Here is a 25,579-nt window from a genome sequence, read left to right as displayed (position 1 = left end):
AGATACTACCTTCAAGTAGGATTCAGAATAGTAAATGGTATCAGTGTACTGACATGGAAAGAGATCCACAAATAGTTAAACAAAAAAGCAAGTTAGAGTAAATATATGATTCTACATATATAAATGAGTGCAGTATGTAGTTTCTGAGATAATGACATCTTTCAAATATATTTTTATATTTGTAATACAATATGTATATAATAAATTAGACTGATCTTCATGCAAGTGGCTTTACTTCATATCTGAGTTAAATGAATACTTGTTACATGTGTTAATTACATTCATGCGCAAAATCAATTTTGTTTATATAACAAACTTCACATAACAGTACAGAACTTAAAAAGAACATTATATAAGTCTGGATGATTTATCATAAATATTAAAATATAAACTAGCATACTAGATATTCATTTTCAGAATAGCTTCTGAATTATAATAGTATTAACTACAATGTAGATGGACTACAATATAACAAAGTAACTTGATCAAAATTAAGATACTTTTCAATAGTAAGTTGTATAGGTATATACAAAACCACTGGCAACTAATTGTCAAAACTTTTACTTCCAGAAGTAATTTACAACAACAAAAGCTCCATATACAGAAGTATTAACTGAAAAATAAATATAGTATTTAATTATTTTCAAGTAAAACATAGTTCTCTAAATCTCATTTGCAGAAAATCAAATCAATAACTAAAAAAATACAATGATTACATAATAAGTATATATTTTTATCATACACAATATTTTTCAGACTCTATAGTATTAATATATTCTAAGACAAACTGTAACCAAGTCTGTTCTACGATTGGACTACCTAAGCAGTAAGGCTGACCCCCAAGTGAATACATACAAATTATAGCAGAGACGGAGTGCCCACCCTCTGACACATATTTGTAATTTGTTTTTCAAGTAGTAGTGATCTTGACCAAAGCTGAGGAGGCCCTGGGCTACTTCTTTTGTAAAGCAAAGGTAATTCAGTACAGAATGCACTGTAAGTAGTGCATAAAAATATACCTATAAAAACCACAAAATTTATCTGGTTTACTTCTACTTATTTTTTATTTACATATATATTTTTAATAAAGGACATCTAGTCAAAATGTGTATTTGTTTTCTTTGTGAGTTTCTTGGAGATGGTGAGGGGAAGTGGTAGAATTGGGAGAGTATGTATTCCAGAATAAATAAAACAAATGCATTTATTTACTGTATATTAAAAAAATCAAGTAATAGAAATAAAGGTTTGTGTATTTATGAAAAAAGTCTGCTTTGAGGTATGTTATTAATAAAAAAAATCAGCATTCCACTTAAAACTTAGTTTGGATTAAGATTTTGCATCATATACTCTTAATAGACAGTTAACGTTTCAGCTATTAACGTAGTTGACTAACAATCCCAGGCCCAATTTCTTTTTTTCTTTTTTCCTAAAATTTTTTTTTCCTAAAATATTTTTCAGTTAATATTCCTATATGTGGAGCTTTTGTTGTTGTACCTTACTTTTGAAAGTAAAAATTTTGACAATTAGTTGGTGGTAGTTTTATATATACCTATACCTTTTTCCTAAAGAGAAAAAGACATCCTGGTTTTCTTCAAATTTCCGCAGTGATTACTAGGTAAATGATTAATATGCTGAACTTGTTTATTCTACTTATTTGTCCAAATTCACAATCTAGAACTAACATTTTTTTCCTAAAAAAAAAAAAAAAAAAAATGTCACATCTCAAAGACAACTGTGGTATACATATAAAGCTAAACTACATTGAGAAATAAAATTCAAATAAATCATACCAACATAAGATTCAGTTACATGCTTTTTTTTGTTTTTCCAAAACGGATTTTTTTTTTTTTTTTTTTTTGCCAAATTCCTTCCCAGCTTAAATAAAGCTTTCTCTTCTCTTTTGCCAGAGTATCCATAAAAGTGTTTCATAACTACAGATGTTGCAAAACTGACCCTGGAAAATATTCTCCAGAGAAATACTAAAAGCATCATCTTATCTACCTTGAAAAAGTATAGAAAAAAGCAGACAAAATGGACCACATTAAATTGTCACATCTTCACTCTGCATACTACCAATAAATGAACTAAATGTCATCAACTTGGATTAATAATCTTGTAGGTATAGTTAAAGGCAGCATAAATTTACAGCATCATCTTCTTAGGAAGTAGAAGAGCTTGTAAAAATGAGGACAGGATGTATTTAAAATCTTTAGTTTTGGTCTTCATAGAAAAATGGCTAATTTTATTAAGGTACAAAATATAAACAAATAGAGCTTTGAAGGAAATGACAGAACCCTTGCCACTGGCAACATGTGACCCTTCGGAAGGATAAAGGCAAATTTCTCTTAAAAAAAAAAAAAAAAGCATAACCTTTACAAACTAAAAAAGAAAATAAAAATCTTTTCAATTTAATAAAAATAATTATCTAACTTATTTTACAAATAACAAGATTTCCATCCCACTAATTTTCTCCAAGACTTATCACATATGGAACTTAAAATTAGACCTACCCATTCTGTGTGTGAAAGAGATAATTAGTTATTTCTCAACCTGTCTGTTATAGAACCATTATAAGATATCAACTTTTCTGTGTCATCCAGTACAGCTTTATATATTAATTTTCTCTTGTGGAAAGCTTAAATGCCAGACACATTTTTAAAAAGGACAAACACAATTGATCTTTTTTCATCACTACAATCTTCTGAAAGAGCTGACTGATGATTCCTAGGAACAATAAAAAAAAAAAGTTGGACGTCCTGGTTTTCTTCAAATTCTCATGTTTCCCCAGTGATTACTAAGTAAATGATCAACATGCTGAACTTGTTTATTTTACTTATTTGTCCAAATTCACAATTTAGAACTAAAAAATAAAGATGAAACAACCATGTTTTGTGCCAATAAAATATGTGATTATATATCACTATCCTATAAGGGATCTATAAACAGAGGCATAACCTCTGCAAATTCTTAAAATACTTAAGTCAAAAAAACCCAGCCAAAGCAAACAAACTATAAAAAAGTATGCATATATGTTGTCTGTGTTAGGGAGTGGGAATCATAGGTAAGAATAAGAACTACAAAAGAAATTTATACTAACAGTTGAATGCAAAAGATTTTCTCAGTACAACTTGGGATAGTGGAAGTGTCCACTGTCTTCTACACAGGATGTTACAAAATTAACATCATGGTACTCTGAGGCTATAAAATTGTATTTGTAATATTTGTCATAAAGTCTATATTTTGATCAAATTTGGACTAAAATATGACATGAAACTGTCTAGGCTTTTGGAAACGTGGTGAATAAATTCTTTGAGGCTTTCCAAAATCAATGTTTTAAAGCATGATATATGTATTTTTAGATCCAACTAGCACTTCTTTACATTGAGAGCATTCACAGAGTTCATTTCACAAAGTATTTCCTGATCACAATAACAGTTTAACAAGGCACATACCTTTGCCTTCAACTTGAGAGTTATTAAATGCTCTCTACCAGAAGCATCTTCTGCTTTTAACTTGATGGTACTGAAGCAGGTATCCACATACACAAGTCTGGTGAGTAGAGGAGAATAAAAAATGATCACACCGGGGAGAGCTGGAGAGGGGAACTGGAGAAGGCAGAATTTGAAATGAAAATATTTGCTATATTCCTATTAATCCATTATAAAAATTAATCAGAAGAATTTCTGCATGCCAACCCTTTCTGCTGCTATAGATTTACTGCCGTTCATACACCAGCCTAGCACTTAATGCAGTCATATATCTCTGGATTATTTACAATGTGTGTCAAGACTCATGCTGTGGTCAGTGAGCACTATGTTTCAGTTTTCCATCACTGGAACCTTTGGCACACACAGCATGTTCCTGTCAGCCTCTACTTATGTACACATTAAACTTCCTGTCAAACTCTTTGATCCATTTCTGTAGTTTCATACAGTATGAGACTTTTATGCTTCCTTTGTTTTTCTCCTCAATGAATTTCTCCTATATTATCAATAATGTTACCGTACAAAAATCTAGCTGATATTTGTTCATATACTCAAATTGATCCTCTAAGGAAAATCCTGTATAAGCACAGGTACAGCCTGGTCTCCTAACAATAAATTTTCTTTTTGCACGATATATAGCTTCTGACACTTAACCTATGCATGTATTCAAGATGACTAATATTCTAAACATATAGCACAAGCACAACTGTTTTGGCTTTAAGTTACTCTAAATGCATGAATTTTCTACAATGGAAACCAATACCCTTTGAAATATATCATTCCGTAAAAATATCGTCCCGAGTAGCATAAACTACTGCCAAAACGGTTCAAATTTAGCAGTATATTTACTAGTGAACTGGGCATATGGATATTTTTGACATTTTTACAATACTATTTTCTTGTAAAGATAAAAAGTAGCCAACCGGGCGCAGTGGTTCATGCCTATAATCCCAGCACTTTGGGAGGCCAAGGTGGGCAGATTACCTGAGATCGGGAGATCGAGACCAGCCTGACCAACAAAAAGAAACCCCGTCTCTACTAAAAATACAAAACTAGCCAGCGTGGTGGCACAGACCTATAATCCTAGCTACTAGGGAGGCTGAGGAAGGAGAATCGCTTGAACCCGGGAGGTGGAGGTTGTGGTGAGTCCAGATTGCGCCATTGCACTCCAGCCTGGGCAACAAGAGTGAAACTCCATCTCAAAAAAAAAAAAAAAAAAAAAAGATAAAAAGCAGTCTAGGAGCATTGCAAAACTTATCACCCAGGCTGATACTAAGACCCATAGGCGTTCAGAATATAAGCCTCATAACTTAGGAAATATATTTTTTAATATCACTATATGCCATTTAGATACTGACCAGGTACTATATGATGATAAAATGGGCTAATTTCAAGAAATGCACAATGAAGTTTTGAAACACTGCAACAAAAATATATCTAAATCTGAAGACATCTATCTTCAATAACAGAATGGAAATTTTATCCTAATCTGTAAAAAGTCTAGGGTCTTAGAAAACAAAAGTAAAACTATTCTAGAAAGTGTTTTATACACATTAAAATAACAATGAGTATATTTTCTTTCAGCTGTATCTGTAAACACTTCACCTACAAAAAAAATTAGCATGAGTCTTTATCACATGTTTTACCATATGTCTCTAAAGTTCAGATATATCATCAGACTCTTAAAACTTCTACACTTCAGATTCAAGATGTTAAGCACATGCATTTATATTCTCTACTTCCTAAAAAATTAATCACTTAAAAAAATTAATATTTAAAAGGTATAAACTACAGTTACAAAAAAAAAAAGGAATAGTATTAATTAAAGCAAATTTTCAACAACTTTTAGGAAAATGTAGAGTAGTTAAAAGAGCACTGGCTGACAAAACAGAAAAGAAGGGAGAGAACAAGGACTCCAGGCAGAAACAGCTTGCAAAAATGCAGTGTTCAGGATAGACAGTATGACTGACATACTGGCAGAAATTACAGGAATTTTTAAGTGCATGATAAAAGGGGGAAGAAGAAATTTTAAACCAAATTATCAACAATAAAACTGCGTTAAAAAATTGTAATTACTCTGCCACTAACTTTTCAGTTAAAAATATTTATGTAGTAGTAAAAAATTAAACTGTTACTAGTTACGATTTTTAGAATCCAGGAATACACAAAGCTAAAAGACTTAATTATAGTTATAGAGACTAATGTAAATATATTTGACTACTGCAATTTAAAATGAAGAACTGACAAAAATTGGGAAATAGAAATGGGAAAGATACCAGAATGGAAAATTAGAAACAATAAAATCTGTAATTGCTAATTTGAAAGTCAAGAGACACCATCTTTAATTGAATGGATGTGAAAGAGGTTTAAGAAACAGTAAAGCTATGGAAAAATTAAAAAAAAAAGAAGGAAAGAAGAAATAATACATTAGCTAAATTCTTTTTCATTATAGTAATCAGTTCATAATTCCTAAAAAATAAAGAGATATTGCATGTAGGCAGATTACTTTGAAACATGGAAGTTGTAAATATGAATATTTCAAAGTATTTGTCTCAAAGAATAAGACTGGGGATAGAAAATGATATGGGAGACTGTTTTTCATTACAAGCCTTAAATAGTTCATAACCATGATGAACACATACAGAGGGAGAGAGAAGGCATGCATGTTTAAGATGGGTGGAAGAAAAAACTAAACCACCACCTACTACTTTCTGTACTTCACATTGTTGCTCACCTTCACAATGTTTAAAATCATTTTTTAACATCTATAAAATAACACAGAAATAAAAGCTCTTAAGTTCTTTGTAATCACATAACATAAAATTATCATAATCACATAACATAAAGTTATCATCATCCCACAATGTAAGTCAGAGAGGTAATACATTACAGAAAAAGTGTCACACTCAAAAATATGGCCTGTAAGCCACATTGGCCATGAGGTAGATTTTGTTACACTTTAAGACGTAATTTAAATAAAGCAGTAAAAAACATTTATAATTCCAGGTTAATATCAGCATGGCCATTTAAAATCAAAGTACATTTTACTCAGCGTGCTTCTTGGTCACTTTGTTTGGGGGATGGAAAGAAACCTTGCTGTGATTATTAATAGATGGAGTATATGTGACCTTGATTGTCAATTGCCCTCTAATATTTAACTCAACTTCTCCAGTTTGGTAACAGGATCCCTACCCCCAACCAACTCCCAACAAAACCAAGTTTTAGCAGGATCCACTTCACCCAGCTAGTGACTTGTCCTAGCTGCCCTTGCAGGGAGGTGTTGGCATATAACTACATTTTGGCCAGTGGACTACAAGCACAAGTGATGTGAGCTTTTGGGGGATCATTTATAACAGAACTATGCTATCCTCTCTTCCCTCCTCTTATTCCCCTTTCCCTTAGACTAGAACTTGGACAGGCCAATACGAGCTAGCAAAGATCATGAGGACAGGAACAACACTCTATAAAGCACTAACCAACAAAACACTCTGTGATGATGGAGGTATGAGGTATCTGCACTGTTTAAAATGGTAGCCACCAGCCACGTGTCTATAACGGACTTAAAATGTGGCTAGTGGGTTTTTTTATTTTATTTAAGTTAACTTAAATGTAAATGTCAATAGATGCACGTGGCTACTGAACAATGCAGTCACAATGGATGGTTGAGAAACAAAACAAAACCTGGATTCTTGAATGTCCTTGTGGAACAAAGGCACCAACCCACTCTTGACCATCTGCCTACCTCTGAATTGTTACATAAGAGATGAGTAAAATTCTACCTTGTTTCAACTACTGAGGATTTACATTTCTCTTTGTTAATAGCAGCCTAGCATATGATATAACTAATAGAGACTATTTATATCAATTTATGACAGAAAAAAGTATCTTGGTGTTTGGTGTATGGATGAGATCTTAAAGGAAAAAAAAGTGACAAACTCTTACAAGTGATATCAAATCAGTTTGTCTAAGAAAATCTATTTCATGTCAGGCACAGTGACTCATGCCTATAATCCCAGCACTTTGGGAAGCTGAGGGGAGGATCACTCGAACCCAAGAGTTCAAGACCAGCCTGGGCAACACGGCAAGACCTCATCTTTACAAAAAAAATTTTTTAAACTAACTCGTCATGGTGGCATGCACCTGTAGTTCCAGCTATTCAGGAGGCTGAGGCAGAAGGATTGCTTGATCCCAAAAGTTTGAGGTTGCACTGAGCTAGGATGGCATCACTGCACTCTTTGGTAAAAGAGAGAGACCATGTCACTAAATGTTTTTTCAGTCTATTTTAAGTTGGACATCTCACTTTAGACAACAGGGAATAAATAACTTTTATTCATTTAAATAAAATATAAATCATTCAAATAATGATTTAGGAAACTATCCAGTGGAAAGCTCAAACTTTTAAATAAAATGCTAGCAAAAAGCCCACAAAATAAGAATTAAGATTTGTATTTAGAAGGAGTTTAGATATTATCACTAAGTTAAGCATATTCTAAAATTGACAAAGAAAATATAAAACTGAAGTATAAAATCTAAAGAAATAAAATATTTTACTTTTGGCACTCCACTTTGTATTTATCATTTGCTATACTTTATAAAATAGCTTTTTAAACATTTAAAATATTTGTTAATAATAAAGCTTCAGTGATGTTTTGTTGTTGTCCTGTTAATAGCTGAATGTTATCAAGTATAACAAAGCAGAAGAAGTGTGTTTTATAGCTCTTAAAATACTAATATTGACCAAGAGTTTAAGTTATTTAGCTTTTATTTTCTTTAGTCAACTAGATGCATTTAAGTAGTATTAACATCAACAGGCAGACTGCTTCAAAAGACAGACCGAAGACCTCTGTGTTTTAATAAAGCATCCAAGTTTCCATTTTTATTGCCACTCTCAAGTTTAAGCATTAACTACTTCATATCTAGATTACTAGAAACAATCTTCCTAATGGGTGTCTTTACTTCCTCTCTGTACACGAATCCATTCTGCCTTCTGTGTCTAGATTAATCTTCCTAAATACCTGTTTAATCATATCAATCCCTTGCTCAAACATATTCAATGAGTCCCTACCACCTGCACATAGAGAATCATTAGCCTAGCAGTGAAGACCCCTCAGATTAGCCCTAATATGTTAATCCCCTTACGTGAGCAACTGATATACTCCAAAGTCAAAAAATAAATTGCACATTTCTATTGCTACAACCTTGCCTTCACCATTCCTTCCCTTTAAAGGCTCTGTATATTCCTTCAAAGCTTATCCCAACATTCATTTTCTCTAAGAACACTCCTAAATTATTTGTAGCCCAAAATACTTCAAATTTCTCCAAACTCATATTGCTCCTTTTCATGTAAGTTTTAGCTTGCCAAGCACATAATAAACTTTTTAATAATATGAAAGTTTTATATTTCTATGTATGTGTCAGTATACCATGTTCCATGTATACATGAAAATGTAGAAGATGTTGTCAGACTGGTTCACGTTTAGTGAATCATGTGTAAGTTTTAAACAATAGCTGAATGCAAACTGTTTTAATTAAATACTGTAAACATATTACCAACCTATAAAAACATGATTTCTTTTTACTACTAGATAATTTGCAGTTATTCAATGACATGGATTTATGTATGAAGAAAAATCATCCTATTTATAAAGGTTTTCAGTTTAATGTCTATGCTCTAAGGTTTTACACAACCAAAATTATCATTATTAGTTGTAATTAAGTCATAACACTAATTAAGTACTATAAAACTCAGACACAATCTGACACTGTTAGTTGAACTAGTATCTCAACAACCTGATACACCTACTTTACACTAGGAACTGTATGAGTCACATAACATGCCTCTTTGAAATCTTTATTATTAGGCATTATTAGCTTCCTTTAAAAAATGAAAAAATGTGACTTAAAGAGATTAAGTTTGCCCAAGATCACACAGCAGATAAGCCAGAATTAAAGCTCTGGTATAATTACTGGAATGAATTTAGTATGAACAAGAAATCTCCATTTCCCCAATATGTTATAAATCTTCAAAGTGCATTAACAATTATACAAAATATCACCATTAATCAGCTTCTAAGATAGTGGGCTTAATCAAAAACCTAACGATATATGTTGACAATCTCCCAGTTTGCACATCAGATTTAATAAAACTCAGCTCTTTCCCAAGACAAACTTGAAAAGTTCAACTAGTTGAATGGTACTCACTCTAAATGATAAATAATATATGTTGTCTAAAAAGGACAAAAGTATCAGCACATTTCTACTAGAACCATTTAACTTCTGAATTATCTAGGAACATATGATTATTAAAATAAATGTATCTTACAAAGTGTATTAGTCTGTTTTCAAGCTGCTAAGACATACCCAAGACTTGGCAATTTACAAAAGAAAGAGGCTTAATTGGACTCACAGTTCCATGTGGCTGGAGAAGGCTCACAATCATGATGCAATGCAAGGAGGAACAAGTTCCATCTTACATGGATGGCAGCAAAGACAGAATGAGGAAGATGCAAAAGCAGAAACCCCTAATAAAACCATCACATCTCATGACACTTACTCATCACCAGGAGAACAGTATGAGGGAACCCCTCATGATTAAATTATCACCCACTGGGTTCATCCCACAATACATGAGAACTATGGGAGTACAATTCAAGATAAGACTCGGTTGGGGACACAGAGCCAAACCATATCATTCCACCCCGACCCCTTCCCAAATGTCCTCACATTTCAAAACCAATCGTGCCTTCCAAACAGTCCCCCAAAGTCTTAACTCATTTCATCATTAACTCAAAAGTCCACAGTCCAAAGTCTTATCTAAGACAAGGCAAGTCTCTTCCACCAATGAGTCTATAAAATCAAAAGCAAGTTAGTTACTTCCTAGATACAACAGGGGTATAGGCATTGGATAAATACAGCTATTTCAAATGGAAAGAATTGGCCAAAACAAAGGAGCTACAGGCCCCATGCAAGTCCAAAATCCAGCAGGGCAGTCAAATCTTAAAGCTCCAAAATGATCTTCTTTGACTCCATGTCTCACATCCAGGTCATACTGATGCAAGAGTTGAGTTCCCACAGCCTTGGGCAGCTCCACCCCTGTGATTTTACAGGGCATGGCACCCCTGCCCTGGCTGAGTTCATGGGCTGGCATTGAGTGCCTGCAGTTTTTCCAGGCACAGTGTGCAAGCTGTCAGTGGATATACCATTCTGGGGTCTGGAAGATGGTGGCCCTCTTCTCACAGCTCCACTAGGCAGTGCCTCAGTAGGGACTCTGTGTGGGGGTTCCAACCCCACATTTCCCTTCCACATTGTCCTAAAAGAGGTTCTCCATGAGGGCCCCACCCCTGCAGCAAACTTCTGCCTGGCATCCAGGCATTTCCATACATCTTCTGAAACCTAGGCAGAGGTTCCCAAACCTCAATTCTGGACTTCTGTGCACCCACAGGCTCAACATCACGTGGAAGCTGCTAAGGCTTGGGGTTTGCACCATCTGCAGCCATGGCCCAAGCTCTACATTGGCCTCTTTCAGCCACAGCTAGAGCAGCTGGAATACAGGGCACCAACTCCCTAGGCTACACACAGCTCTGGGACCCTGGACCCACTTTTCCCTCCTAGGGCTCAGGGCCTGTGATGTGGGGGTGGGGGGGGGCTGCCGTGAAGACCTTTGGCATGCCCTGGAGACATTTTCCCCATTGTCTTGGGGATTAACACTTGGCTCCTTGTTACTTATGCAAATTTCTGCAGCTGGCTTGAATTTCTGCTCAGAAAACGGGATTTTCATTTCTAGCACATTGTCAGGCTGCAAATTTTTCAAACTTTTATGCTCTGTTTCCCTTTTAAAACTAAATGCTTTTAACAGCACCCAAGTCACCTCTTGAAAGTTTTACTGCTTAGAAATTTCTTCCACCAGATACCCTAAATCATCTCTCTCAAGTTCAAAGTTCCACAAATCCCTAGGGCAGGGGCAAAATGCCACCAGTCTCTTTGCTAAAACATAACAAGAGTAACCTTTGCTCCAGTTCCCAATAAGTTCCTCATCTCCTTCTGAGACCACCTTAGTCTGGACCTTACTGTCCATATCACTATCAGCATTTCTGGCAAAGTCATTCAACAAGTCTCTAGCAAGTTCCAAACTCTCCCCCATTTTCCTATCTTCTGAGCCTTCCAAACTGTTCCAACCTCTGCCTGCTACCCAGTTCCAAAGTCACTTCCACATTTTCAGGTATTTTCTCCGCAGTGCCTCACTCTACTGGTACCAATTTACTGTATTAGTCTGTTTTCATGCTGCTGATAAAGATATACCCAAGACTGGGCAATTTACAAAAGAAAGAGGTTTAATTGGACTTAACAGTTCCACGTGGCTGGGGAAGCCTCACAATCATGGTGAAAGGCAAGGAGGAGCAAGTCCTGTCTTACATGGATGGCAGCAGGCAAAGAGAGAATGAGGAAAATGCAAAAGCAGAAACCCCTGATAAAACCATCAGATCTCCTGAGACTTATTCATTACCATGAGAACAGTATGGGAGAAACTGCCCCCATGATTAAATTATCTTCTGCCGGGTCCCTCCTGCAACACATGGGAATTGTGGGAGTACAATGCAAGATGAGATTTGGGTGGGGACACCGGGAACACAGAACCAAACCATATCATAAAGTGATATGCATTTCTCTCAAACTGGGACATTTTTGAGACTGACAGAGGCCAAGATAAAAAGAATAAATTAGGGCTGTCCTAGGCAAAATGGGAGGCATGATAAGCTACTTAAAGCAAAAATATTTGGTACTTTCAACTCTAGGATACTCTTAATACGAAACAGAAAATCTTGTTAAATACAAAGGACTGTTTAATTCTTATTTTTTTAATAGGCCAGTCTGTAAAAAAACATGGGCAGAAGTTAACAGAAACCCACCAAGACATCATTTTGTATCACTTACCTTTGTGAGTCAGTGTTATACCCAAAATAACCCAGACCTGTCATACCATCTTCATCTTAACCTTTGGGGAAGTTGCTATTTTGACTGTATTTTTATAGAACTTGAAACAAGAACAGAAATTATAACAATAGCAATCAAACTTAAGGTCAGCTACTCATTCTCAATATTATTTCCATATTTCTTTCTAAGGAAAGAAAGGGAAGCTTTGATCTTATTTTAAATATTTTTTTCTTTTCTAATTTAGAACTTTTACAACGTCTAATCTTATAGAGTTGATTAGAAATGCCAAACATGAAATTAAGAAACACAGCAAGGCCAGCATTACCTAACAACGATTTTTCTTTATCAGATTTTATGATTATACTGACAAATCTACAAGATTATTACTTAGAATGTAAGGAAAATACAGACTTATTGACAGAGTCTAGAAATCATTAAGATTCTGAAAATACATTTAAATCAATCTGTCATGCAAATCATTGTGTGTGTCATTTCAAAAGATATTTTAAATTAAGAATTTAGCCAGCTCCTCAGGCAGGGCCTTAAACAGTAGCAATTCTAGTATGTGGACAGCACAGTTCAGGTCTCAGCTTGAGATCAGCAGGTTCTGAAACCCAATTTTATCAGTGTATCTGTGTACCAGACCTAATTTAAGAGTTAAGTCATAAAAATAAAGTTGATAGGTTTTGTCACTCTACCAGACAGTAAAGGATTAACACTAACAGAATTATCTTCTTTGGCTTCTCACAATCCATACACACCACTTCTCTTCTGCTAACACATTCTTTATTTTTAAACAGTATAAAACAAATGATTAAGTAACAGCAGCTAAATCAAAAGTAATTTATCCATTCTAGGCCAGGCATGGCAGCTCACACCTGTTAATCCCAGCATTTTGGGAGGCTGAGACAGGAGAATCATTTGAGCCCAGGAGTGTGAGACTAGCCTGGGCAATACAGTAAAACCTCATCTCCAAAAAAAGAAAAAAAAAAAAAAAGAGGGGAAAAAAAAAGGGAGGGAAAAAAAAGTCATTCATCCACCTTAGTAACTATAATTAAACTATAATCTTTCACAAATCTATGCAACAGATTTTGAAATTCTCCAAGGGTGTGTTAATTTTGCAAATCGTCCATTTTATTCGTGGTAAGATACTTTTTATTAGTTTCGCCCTCAATGTGTGACTATCTCCAAGTAGTTGGGGAGAATTTATTAAAGGCTCCATTAAAGGCTCCATATTGGAGCCACGCTATGGGACAACTCCAGGGAGCATCATTCACACAGAATGCCTGAGTGGTGTTATGTACCCAGCCCTGTCTATATACACTTGTTTTACAGAAAAATTTGGAAATAAAAATATTTATCTTAAAATTTGTCCTGAGAAATTAAATAAGAATACATGAAGCACCTAGCACAGTCAGTGGCACACAACAGAAACTTCGTGAACGACAGTCCCTGTATTTAACAATCTTAGTGAAAAAAAGAGGCAATAATATTGTGATAAATGACATATGGTAGAGAGACATTCATACCCTCATTTTTGGTTTTCATCTATTATCAAAGTTAGAAATCTATTTCTTTTTCTCCTACATTAGAACAATGGGTATAATACAAAGCAAAGGACAATACTTCCTATTTATCTCACAAAACACTTACTCCATAAAACATTTTATATACTTGCACTATTTCTAACTCTCAAGAATCCTATAATTATACTCTACCCTTCTTATCGTGGTCATAATTCAGTACTATGATCGTCTACCTAAATTCTGACTCTTCCACTAGATATAAGTTCCATGAGGAATCTTTGTTGTTGTTCTTGTTGACAGGGTCGCACTGTCACCTAGACTGAAGTGCAGTGGTGTGATCTCAGCTCCCTGCAGCCTCGACCTACCCAGGCTCCGCCACCTCAGCCTCCCGAGTAGCTAGGACTACAGATGCATACCACCACGCCTGGCTTGCTTGCTTATTTATTTATTTATTTATTTATTTATTTATTTATTTATTTATTTCTGCACTTTGTAGACACGGGGTTTCACCATGTTGCCCAGGTTGGTCTCAAATGCCTGAGCTCAAGTGATCTGCCCCACCTCAGCCTCCCAAAGCACTGGGATTACAGGCATGAGCCACCACACCTGGCTCATGAGGAATCTTAAGTCTTGCCTTATGTATCCTTCCTGCCTTATATTATAGGAAGTCCATAAATATTATTAGCTGGGTAAAAAAATGAGTGATTAAAAAATCTCATATCACATCCTTAATGCTTTAACTAATTTTTGTTATTGGACTTCTCTCAACAATGTGAGATCCACTAGGTAGACTGCCTCAAACTCACTATCTCAATACAACAGAAATAAAACTGTCCTCTGTCCTTGCCAAATCCTTTCTACATTTCCAACTATGCTCTAAAAACCAAATATTAACATTAAGCATCTGAAAATAAGTCAAAATAATATTTCTTTATTCCATCAATCTATACCTAAAGAATAACTAGGTCCATGACATCAATGTCTCAAAACTAATCACAACCTCAGCGGGAACTGCTGCTAGTCCATCTCAACTTTTTGCTTGTCTTCCCTGTCTCTCCTCACCACTGTTAAGCTTAATTTTATTTAAAAGCCTCCAACCATCCCAAATCCTACTCAAGACTAATGTCTTAACAAATAAAGCCTGATCTCATTAATAAATATCAATCAGTCTTGAATATCATAATATAGTACTCTTAAAATTATATGTAACATCTATTTCTAGCCTAAATGGAATAGCTTGCTAAAGACCAACACTTCTACAGTGAACAACTAAAGTAGGCTGATAAAAGGAAAATGGGGGAAAAAAAGTTGAAAGCATCAAAGAATTGCTAAACTGACCAGGCCCTGAAGGGCCAAAGTCCTAAAGAAGAGGGAACAGAAGTGAAGTAAGCCAACATTCTGAAGCCATTTTCCTCAACATATTTATCAATTCTGGCACAGGGCAAGAGAAGGATCTGGGCAAAGAGCCCAGAGAGAGAGCTGCTATTAAGTGGCAAAAAAAAAAGCAGCACTTCTGCCAATCTCTTGAGGATAGAGAGATAAAAATAACAGACTTGAAAGGCCAGAATCTGGGGAAAGGTAGGCCCAGAACCTGGCCTAACATTCTGCCAATATTCCCTCAAAACTTCTGTTAAATCCTTAAACTGTAGGGAATAAGAAGATAAAAAGTCAGGCAGAAAGGTAATGAAAAACAACATTATTTAGAAATCTCATAATACAAGGAGAAATTAATTGGAATTCAGGGCCTACCAGTGACACAAAGTCTCAGTGAATACCCCAGGATCTCTGTGGGAACTCTTGAAAGGCGCTCCTAAAAGCAAGGCAAACAAAAAGTAGATAGAGCTTTGTCAAAAATGAACCCCAGATTCTAATTGAGAGGTCTTGTGGAGACACAAAGGTTAGAGTTTAGGATCTACCAAGGGGAAAATCCCAATGAATATACCTGGCTCTTGCTTAGAAGCTCTGAAGAGTTATAGCTTGGGACAGGAAGGGCAGCAATCAGAGGCAGACTGACCTCTATGAAAACTACAACCCACCCTGAACCCACTTGGGCCCTTTGCCAATCTGTTCCCACTCTATCTTCCCAGGAAGAGAAAAGCTAAACCCTGTATAGAAGAAAATAATATCATCTGGGGCCTCTAAACTATTTTATGTGCAATATCCAACAGTCAACATACCACTACATAGCACTGACGTCTGAATGGCCAAGGGCAAATGCTGAAGAACAGCCAGCAGGGGCAATGAGAAAAGGTGTACTAACTAGAAAGGCTGCAAATTAAGCCAGTTTCCTCATTTATCTCCTTCACCAGTTTCTTTCGAAAGAAAGAATAGTTACCTTATTGGGCAGAGACAAGATTTAAGATTTTGACATTTTTTGTTACAGAAAATTTCCATTTTGTATTGAATCAGTTATGAAAATAAAGAAAAGTAGAGAAAAACCCTTTAGTTTTCAAAAAGTATTAGGGATGCCAAAATATAAGATCATATGACAATAAACCATACACAAAAAAATGAAAACAGAACTCATATTGTCCATCTTCCCAGTCACATACAGGCACTTTCATACCCTGACCTCTGACCTCACCTACAACTGGGATGTACCTAGAGAGATAATGGGGTAGTTCTCCCTACTGCCCAGGTTGGAATCCAAGTATGGGGATAAAGGGGGTGAGAAGAGGCTCTCTTCTCTACCCTCCTTCATGATTCCTGACCCACCCCCAATCCTTCTTCCCATTTCCTTTGAGGTTATTTTATTACAGCTTTTTAAATATTTTTTAAAATTATTAACAGAACTAAAGACAAAAACTACATGATTATCTCAATAGATGCAGAAAAGGCTTTTGACAAAATTCAACAGCCCTTCATGCTAAAAACTCTCAATAAATTCGGTATTGATGGAACGTATCTCAAAATAATAAGAGCTATTTATGACAAACCCACAGCCAATATCATACTGAATGGGCAAAAACTGGAAGCATTCCCTTTGAAAACCGGCACAAGACAGGGATGCCCTCTCTCACCACTTCTATTCAACATAGTGTTGGAAGTTCTAGCTAGAGCAATCAGGCAAGAGAAAGAAATCAAGGGTATTCAGTTAGGAAAAGTGGAAGTCAAATTGTCCCTGTTTGCAGATGACATGATTGTATATTTAGAAAACCCCATTGTCTCAGCCCAAAATCTCCTTAAGCTGATAAGCAACTTCAGCAAAGTCTCAGGATACAAAATCAATGTGCAAAAATCACAAGCATTCTTATACACCAGTGACAGACAGAGAGCCAAATCATGAATGAACTTCCATTCACAATTGCTTCAAAGAGAATAAAATGCCTAGGAATCCAACTTACAAGGGATGTAAAGGACCTCTTCAAGGAGAACTACAAACCACTGCTCAGTGAAATAAAAGAGGACACAAACAAATGGAAGAACATACTATGCTCATGGATAGGAAGAATCAATATCGTGAAAATGGCCATACTGCCCAAGGTAATTTATAGATTCCATGCCATTCCCATCAAGCTACCAATGACTTTCTTCACAGAATTGGAAAAAACTGTTTTAAAGTTCATATGGAACCAAAAAAGAGCCCGCATTGCCAAGACAGTCCTAAGTCAAAAGAACAAAGCTGGAGGGATCATGCTACCTGACTTCAAACTATACTACAAGGCTACAGTAACCAAAACAGCATGGTACTGGTACCAAAACAGAGATATAAACCAATGGAACAGAACAGAGTCCTCAGAAATAATACCACACAGCTACAGCCATCTGATCTTTGACAACCCTGACAAAAACAAGAAATGGGGAAAGGATTCCCTATTTAATAAATGGTGCTGGGAAAATTGGCTAGCCATAAGTAGAAAGCTGAAACTGGATTCTTTCCTTACTCCTTATACGAAAATTAATTCAAGATGGATTAGAGACTTAAATGTTAGACCTAATACCATAAAAACCCTAGAAGAAAACTTAGGTAATACCATTCAGGACATAGACCTGGGCAAGAACTTCAAGTCTAAAACACCAAAAGCAATGGCAACAAAAGCCAAAATTGATCAATGGGATCTAATTAAACTAAAGAGCTTCTGCACAGCAAAAGAAACTACCATCAGAGTGAACAGGCAACTTACAGAATGGGAGAAAATTTTTGAAATCTACTCATCTGACAAAGGGCTGATATCCAGAACCTACAAAGAACTCAAACAAATTTACCAGAAAAAAAAAAACAACCCCATCAAAAAGTGGGCAAAGGATATGAACAGACATTTCTCAAAAGAAGACATTCATGCCGGGTGCGGTGGCTCACGCCTGTAATCCCAGCACTTTGGGAGGCCGAGGCGGGCGGATCACAAGGTCAGGAGATCGAGACCACGGTGAAACCCCGTCTCTACTAAAAATACAAAAAAATTAGCCGGGCGCGGTTGTGGGCGCCTGTAGTCCCAGCTACTCGGGAGGCTGAGGCAGGAGAATGGCGTGAACCCGGGAGGCGGAGCTTGCAGTGAGCCGAGATCACGCCACTGCACTCCAGCCTGGGCGACAGAGCAAGACTCCGTCTCAAAAAAAAAAAAAAAAAAAGAAGACATTCATACAGCCAACAGACACATGAAAAAATGCTTGTCATCACTGGCCATCAGACAAATGCACATCAAAACCACAAAGAGATACCATCTCATACCAGTTAGAATGGCAATCATTAAAAAGTCAGGAAACAACAGGTGCTGGAGAGGATGTGGAGAAATAGGAACACTTTTACACTGTTGGTGGGATTGTAAACTAGTTCAACCATTGTGGAAAACAGTATGGTGATACCTCAAGGATCTAGAACTAGAAATACCATATGACCCAGCCATCCCATTACTGGGGATATACCCAAAGGATTATAAATCATGCTGCTATAAAGACACATGCACACGTATGTTTACTGCAGCACTATTCACAATAGCAAAGACTTGGAATCAACCCAAATGTCCATCAGTGACAGACTGGATTAAGAAAATGTGGCACATATACACCATGGAATACTATGCAGCCATAAAAAAGGATGAGTTTGCGTCCTTTGTAGGGACATGGATGCAGCTGGAAACCATCATTCTCAGCAAACTATCGCAAGAACAAAAAACCAAACACCACATGTTCTTACTCATAGGTCGGAATTGAACAATGAGATCACTTGGACTTGGGAAGGGGAACATCACATACCGGGGCCTATTATGGGGAGGGGGGAGGAGTGGCATTGGGAGTTATACCTGATGTAAATGACGAGTTGATGGGTACTGATGAGTTGTTGGGTGCAGCACACCAACACGGCACAAGTATACATATGTAACAAACCCGCACGTTGTGCACATGTACCCTAGAACTTAAAGTATTTAAAAAAAAAAAAAATTATTTAACCCTTGGCAGCAGAGACTAAGGAGGGGAATAAAGAATTGCAGACTCTGTAGGACTGAAATAAAGAGAAATAAAAACAACAAAAAGGAATCCAGAAGATAGGACTTAAGAAAAAAATACACACACACACACACACACATATATATATTTGGCTAAAACAATAGGAACTTATTCTCTCATCAAGATGTCAGCAAAGATGTGCTCCCTCTGGAGGCTCTAGGAGAGAATCTATTCCTTGCCTCTTCCAGTTTCTGGTGGCTGCCAGCAAGAAAAATATTTTAAAACTATGAAAGAAAATAGAGAAAAAGACAAAGAATTTCAACAAAGCATTAAAATCTGTTTTAAAAGATGCAAATGGTAAAGAGTAGTTTTAAAATATGCAATTAATTAGCTTGTGAAGTTATAACAAAGTAGACATTAAGACAATAATATTTCCAGAAAAGAAAAAAAACATGTTCTAATAATAAAAGGGAAAACCAACAAGGAAGATAGAGCAATTATAAATCTGTATGTACCCAATAACATGACTGCAAACAGACATAAAGCATATTTTGGGGAACAAAAACAATTCCAAAAATTCACAATCATATTGGGAAAATTTAACACAGCTCTCTCCAGAGATCTTAGGACAAGCAGACAAAAAAACAAATAAATCATTAAACATATAGGATATCTGACACACATAATAAATGTGAGGAATGAATAAAAGTAAAGCACTATACCCAACAAGAGATTACATACTCTTTTTAAGTGGAAACAGAACACATACCAAAATTGACAAGATGCTGGGTGATAAAGCAAGCCTCAGTGAACTTCAAAGTATTGAGATAATTAAAAGGATAATTTCTGATAAAAGCAGACTTAAACTGGAACTCAATAACCCAAAAACCTCCAGTTGTTTGAAAATTAAGAGATATACTAAATAAGCCAAAAGAAATCACAATGAAAATTAACATTTTTAACTGACAGTAATAAAAATGTAACATGAAAACTTATGGAATCTAGCTAAGATTGCTTACAAATTTACAGCCTTAAATTAATATATAATAACATAAGATAAATTGGGAAAAAAAATCAATGACCTACATATCCATCTCAAGAAATTACAAAGGAAGCAAAACTAAAAAAAATAAATAAATTCTTAATAAGTAGATATTAATGATAAAAAACATACAATAGAGAAAATTAACAACGCTAAAAGTTGGGTCTTTGAAAAAAAAAATTCACATGGCTCTTGCAAAACTGATTAAGAAAAATTAAAAAGGCACAAAAAATTCATCTGGAAAGAAAAAGGCAGCATCACTATAGATCCTAAAATTATTTTTTAAAATGAATGCAGGATGAAACGGAGAACGTGACAAAACAATCTGTGTTACAAATACAGGAAAGAAGTACATTGAAGAGGGTGGAGGAAATGGTTCTAACCAAAGTAACTGTGAAAATGAGTGAAGCCTATAAAAGCAAAAAACAAACAAAAAAAAATTTATAAAAATAAGCACTGCATAGTTGATAAAGTTGTTACCCATGGGGGTACAGATTAATAATTCTGATAGTGCTCTCCATGTATACTATAACTGAACAAGTAAATAAATGGATAACAGATAATGGGAGCTCGGTTTCTCCCTGTTGGAATATGAGATTTCAGATCTACCAAGTGAGTGGGCTAGAAAACTACATATGGTAAGGACTGGAGTTGCAGACATCAGTATAAAATCATGTTTACCTTAATAGAGACACAAATGGTAATATACAAAAACATTCACAGATATGTACACACAAGTTAGTATAAACACATTTTTTTTTCCGTTTTTCAGCTAAGAAGGTCTAGAAACAACAACACACCAATAGCAACAAGCACCCATAGTGCCCACATCCTGGTTTCTAATACCACTCACTAATAAAAGCAACCAGGACTCCTTGGAAAAATCGTCGATTCTAGGACAAGGGCAGGAAATACACAAAATTTCTTTCAGTGCTAGAAAGTAAGGAAATGCTCAAAAATACAAATATATCCACAATGATGGGGCCTGTCAAAAGCACACAGGAGCCAACTGAAAGAGCTTTCAATGGCCAAAGCTAGAACAAATTGAACAAGAAAGTAAAAGAGTATTAGATTATAACCCAAAGTATAAAATAAATATCCCTGAGTCCATAGTATTTCAAATAAATGACTGAAAAAATAAATGAGAGAGAACAAAATCTGAGCAGAAAAATTCCAAATCTATTAAATACTCTGCCCTAAAGGAGGTGTGAGTGTAACTGCCCACTCCTTAAGTGTGGGCTACGCATAGTGACTTACAGAGAGTACAGTATAGTGAGAGGGAAAAAAACAGTAACTTTACAGTGCAGAAACCTGACAAATACTACCTCAACAAGGTAATCAAGATCAAAATCAACAGTGATGAGTCACATAGATAACATGTACCCTTGATATGAAGAGAAGAATCATAGGAGAACAAAAGTCAGGATAAGATTAGCATACAGAAATATAAATACTATATCCAGCATGGCTCTAAAAAGTATGTCAAAAATTTGACTCTAACTTTCCTAGAGGCCAAGTCAAAGAGAACATAGTCAATTACACAGTTCACATTATTCTTTAAGTGGCAGGTTGGATAGTCAGGCAAAGCACGACTTTTCTAGCATCTGAAACAGAATAAAACTTCTTTCATGGCTTCTCATAAAGATAGTGCTATATCATAAAATGGAAGACATCCAAAATTAAAATTCCTACTGCATTTCTTAGGGCTATTTCATACAACATCCTTTAATCCAAGTCAGTGGCATCCTCAAGAGCAACTATACAAGAGAGCAAAAGAAAGTAGTTAGGTTCTAAGATCGATGGGTAAAATTGAGAAAATATATAAAATAAGATTAGAGACTTTAAGCAGTCCATCTACAGTGAAACACTATTACGTGCAATCAGGATTTTAGTAAGGTTTTAAGTTGAAATCTGAGGCTGTAATTTTTATCAAGACCAGTATTTAAATAACTTGGCTCAAGTACAGATCGTACACACTTTGACTCTTAATCAGGGAGGTGGTAAGATAAAGAAGTATTCATAAAAAATTAAGTCTACATAAATAAAGTCACGACTGAAGGAATGGCTAACCTATCTCTGCACATAAGTGCACCAAAAGCGGTATGGCCTACTCAGTCAAATTTTAGTGGTTAAAACAAAAGGGAAAATATTGATCTATACATAAGAAGAGAAACTTTCTAAATAAAAGCCTTTTAAGGAATATAAAGGAAAGTAGAAGGCAAAGGCAAATAAAATAATTCTTCTTTCTCTAATAATCACGTAACTAATGGCGATTTTAGACTATTTACATGGGAATAATTTGGAACTCTAAAATATGTTTAAGTCTTTAGTTTTTCTTTAGTTATCAGTAATGGTATAAAACATATTAAAGGACATATATTCTGCACTTAAGATATGTTCCTTGTTCTCTTTCAAATGGCGATTTGACTTTCTGGTTTTTTACGTTAGTTATCAAAAGGCCAACTCATTGAAAATAGCTAAAAAACAGATGAATAATAAGATGTTTAAACACAATAAGAAAAACTTAGTGGTGAACAATTGCACATTCCTTTCACATTGTACCTAAGTTAGCCCTTGATTTATCTTAGTAATAGAGCAACCTAAATGGAAATAACAAATGAATACTAAAATACTATTGATACTGGTTAAGAAGTGATAAGAACTAAATGGACATATCTTTACTGCTGCTTTAGCTCAAAGTAGAAAGGTTATAATACACCTAATAATAAATGTAATGTTTCAAAGTATCCACACTAAGAAGGAAGCTAAATTCAGAAACTGAATAGCAAGCAAATCATCACATACTTTTTCCAGGTGGTATGTGGATTAAGTTTTAACAACCTTCTTACATGTCTACTGAACTTAAGTTTCTTTATGCATCAGTTTTTTTAAAAAAAATCATTTTTTTCAAAGAAAGCTAGATGATTCTTCCAAACCCTAGTTGCTAAAATTTACTACTCAAATTACAAAAGCACTTATAATGTTATATATATGTAAATTTAGACATGCCAAATTGTATATTAACCAAAATAACTACAATTATTTCAAAAATACTGCAATTTTTCCAGTCTCTTTCATGTGTCCAAGCACTACTCTTCAAATATGGAAAATTTAGAATACAGTTGTATGTTCAGTGAAAGTATCTATTACGGTAACATCTTACTGTGTACATAAAAATGTCATTTTCTCCAAATTATATTTAGCATTTTACTTTGTAAGTCAATTTTTTATGATGATATTCCTCTTTAATTCACAGCAACAATAAGGATCAAATACTCTAGTTACAATGAAACACTTTGACTAAAATCAGGTATAAATTGCTAAAACTAGAAATATATTCAGTTAAAATGTATAAAACAAAGGCATTTAAAATATATTTTAAAACAGACATACCTATCCCAACCAAGAGTTCCTATCTCTTCAATAAGGCTTGAGTAGAACTGGGGAGGAGGAGGTGGTGCATATAGCTCTTGTCTATTCTTTAAGGCAACTTCCTGTTTAAAAGAAGAAAACCTGAATTGGCTGTGGAATGCAAGACAATGAACTGTTAATACCTGATTGCAAAACATAATTTCATTATCTTCTTAGTGCCTAATAAAAGTATCCATTGTTTTAAAGAAAATCTGGCTGACTCATTCCCCTGCTCATGAAAAAGAAACAAGAAAAAGTTAAAAGGACTGCACTGAAGGTCATGCAAAATGTCAATTTTTATGCCATGAAAAGAACTTACGATTTTAATATTTTCCTGGACTATTATGCCTACTGGAGATTAAAAAAAAAAAAAACTTTTTATTACATTCATCCTCAAGGCTTCACTCTCTCTCTACTCCCATGAATATGATGTTTGATATATACGTTTTTCAAAAAGTACCTCTAAAGAAAGGCCTGAACTCTAAGTACATTACCTAAACTAACATATTTGTACACCATTATGAACCACATCTTAACAAACAAAAACCCCTCATTATCAGAACAAATATCTACATGCTAATTTCTTTTACTGACTTACACTCTGTACTATTCTTCAACCAGGTACGTTGGAGTACTATGCCATCCATCTGGCTAGATTACAGTCCCGTTCCTTGCTAGGCCTATCTATGACGGCTTTACAATGTTTATGTTCTCCCAACCAAAACTAAATTCTTTTACAAGATATATAAAAATATCACTAGAATTGCTGAAGCTAAAATTACCATTATTTTGAAGTTACTAACCTAGACAAACAGCTTATATGGAAAGTAAAAATAAATGTATCTACAAATTACTTAGATGTTCATATGGTCTGAAGTATCAAACGGTATTACAAAAAGTAAGTAAGTAAATAAATAATTAAATAAATAAATAAGCCACAATAAATCATGGAAGTAGATAGGGACAAGTTGAAAATTATAAACACTTCTGACAAATATAATCCTAATAAAAGGTTGCAATTTTTATTCTTTTAAGTATATGTTTAATCTTATTTTTTAAGTATATATTAATTTTTTTAACAAGGATAGGATACTATTAAATTGAGATCATATTAAAAAGAATATATACTACAAAACAGCACTTCAAAATCAAAACTATTAACTGGAACTACTTCAATTTAGTTCTGAATCTGCTTTATGATGAAAACAAAACTGTGAAAGTAGATCCATATAGCTGAGAATATCAATATGGATTTAATTAGAGGGTAAGCTCCTAGAAGACAAGGTATATGCTGCCTTTTTTATAATATAAATGCTTAATGTTGCCTAAAAATAGACTGATGGTCCACCAAAATAAACTCGTATTTAGGTTGTACACCAACCTAATACTATGAACATTGTGCTCTACTAGTTATTAAATAAAATGCGTTAATGTAGTATAGTACTTCTTTCAAAATTTGTTTTTATTCTGAAATATTAATTGTTGCTATCCACAAAAATTGAAGGTAAAAATAAACTTGGATAATAGTAAAAACATTTTTCAATCCTAGGTTTATGACATTTATACACTCTACCTTCTATTCTGAGTCAGACAAGTTACTCCTACTCTAGTACCATAACAGGTAAAAAGGCAAAAGCAGAGAAGCCACACATTCTTCACAGAAAAGAGGGAAAGGTACATAGCAGAAAGGCTTCACAAACAGAAGTTTTAAATCCTGACTTTAACAATTCCTATTTTGAGGCCTTAGGGTTCAGTGGCTCAGCTCCAAAATAGAAATAAAATAACCTACCACATAGGAT

The 25,579-nt window shown here is 34.8% G+C and overlaps 1 protein-coding gene across 20 annotated transcripts in view; it reads right to left on the bottom strand.

Annotated features, from left to right (window-relative positions):
• The window catches only part of FANCL (FA complementation group L), an 84,012-nt gene that overhangs the window by 40,848 nt on the left and 17,585 nt on the right, over positions 1 to 25,579 (bottom strand). For 13 of the 20 annotated variants that reach the window (XR_012422358.1, XR_012422359.1, XM_005575814.5 and 10 more), the window contains 2 exons: positions 23,763 to 23,863; positions 3,453 to 3,549 (listed from right to left, as the gene is read on the bottom strand). The exons of 1 other annotated variant lie outside the window; for it this stretch is intronic. Coding sequence is in view for 13 of the 19 variants with exons in the window: in XM_005575814.5 (XP_005575871.2) it covers positions 3,453 to 3,549; positions 23,763 to 23,863 (198 nt within the window). In the remaining 6 variants the exon portion in view is untranslated. Of the gene's footprint in view, positions 1 to 2,583; positions 2,725 to 3,452; positions 3,550 to 23,762; positions 23,864 to 25,579 lie in introns of those variants that run through there. 6 more of the 20 variants (XM_074011724.1, XM_074011720.1, XM_074011723.1 and 3 more) reach the window with 2 other exon arrangements.

This window comes from Macaca fascicularis, chromosome 13 (genome assembly GCF_037993035.2).
Source record: "Macaca fascicularis isolate 582-1 chromosome 13, T2T-MFA8v1.1".
NCBI classification, from domain to species: Eukaryota; Metazoa; Chordata; class Mammalia; order Primates; family Cercopithecidae; genus Macaca; species Macaca fascicularis.
Note: the sequence above shows the minus strand (reverse complement) of the source record. Positions and strands in the feature narration are given on the sequence as shown.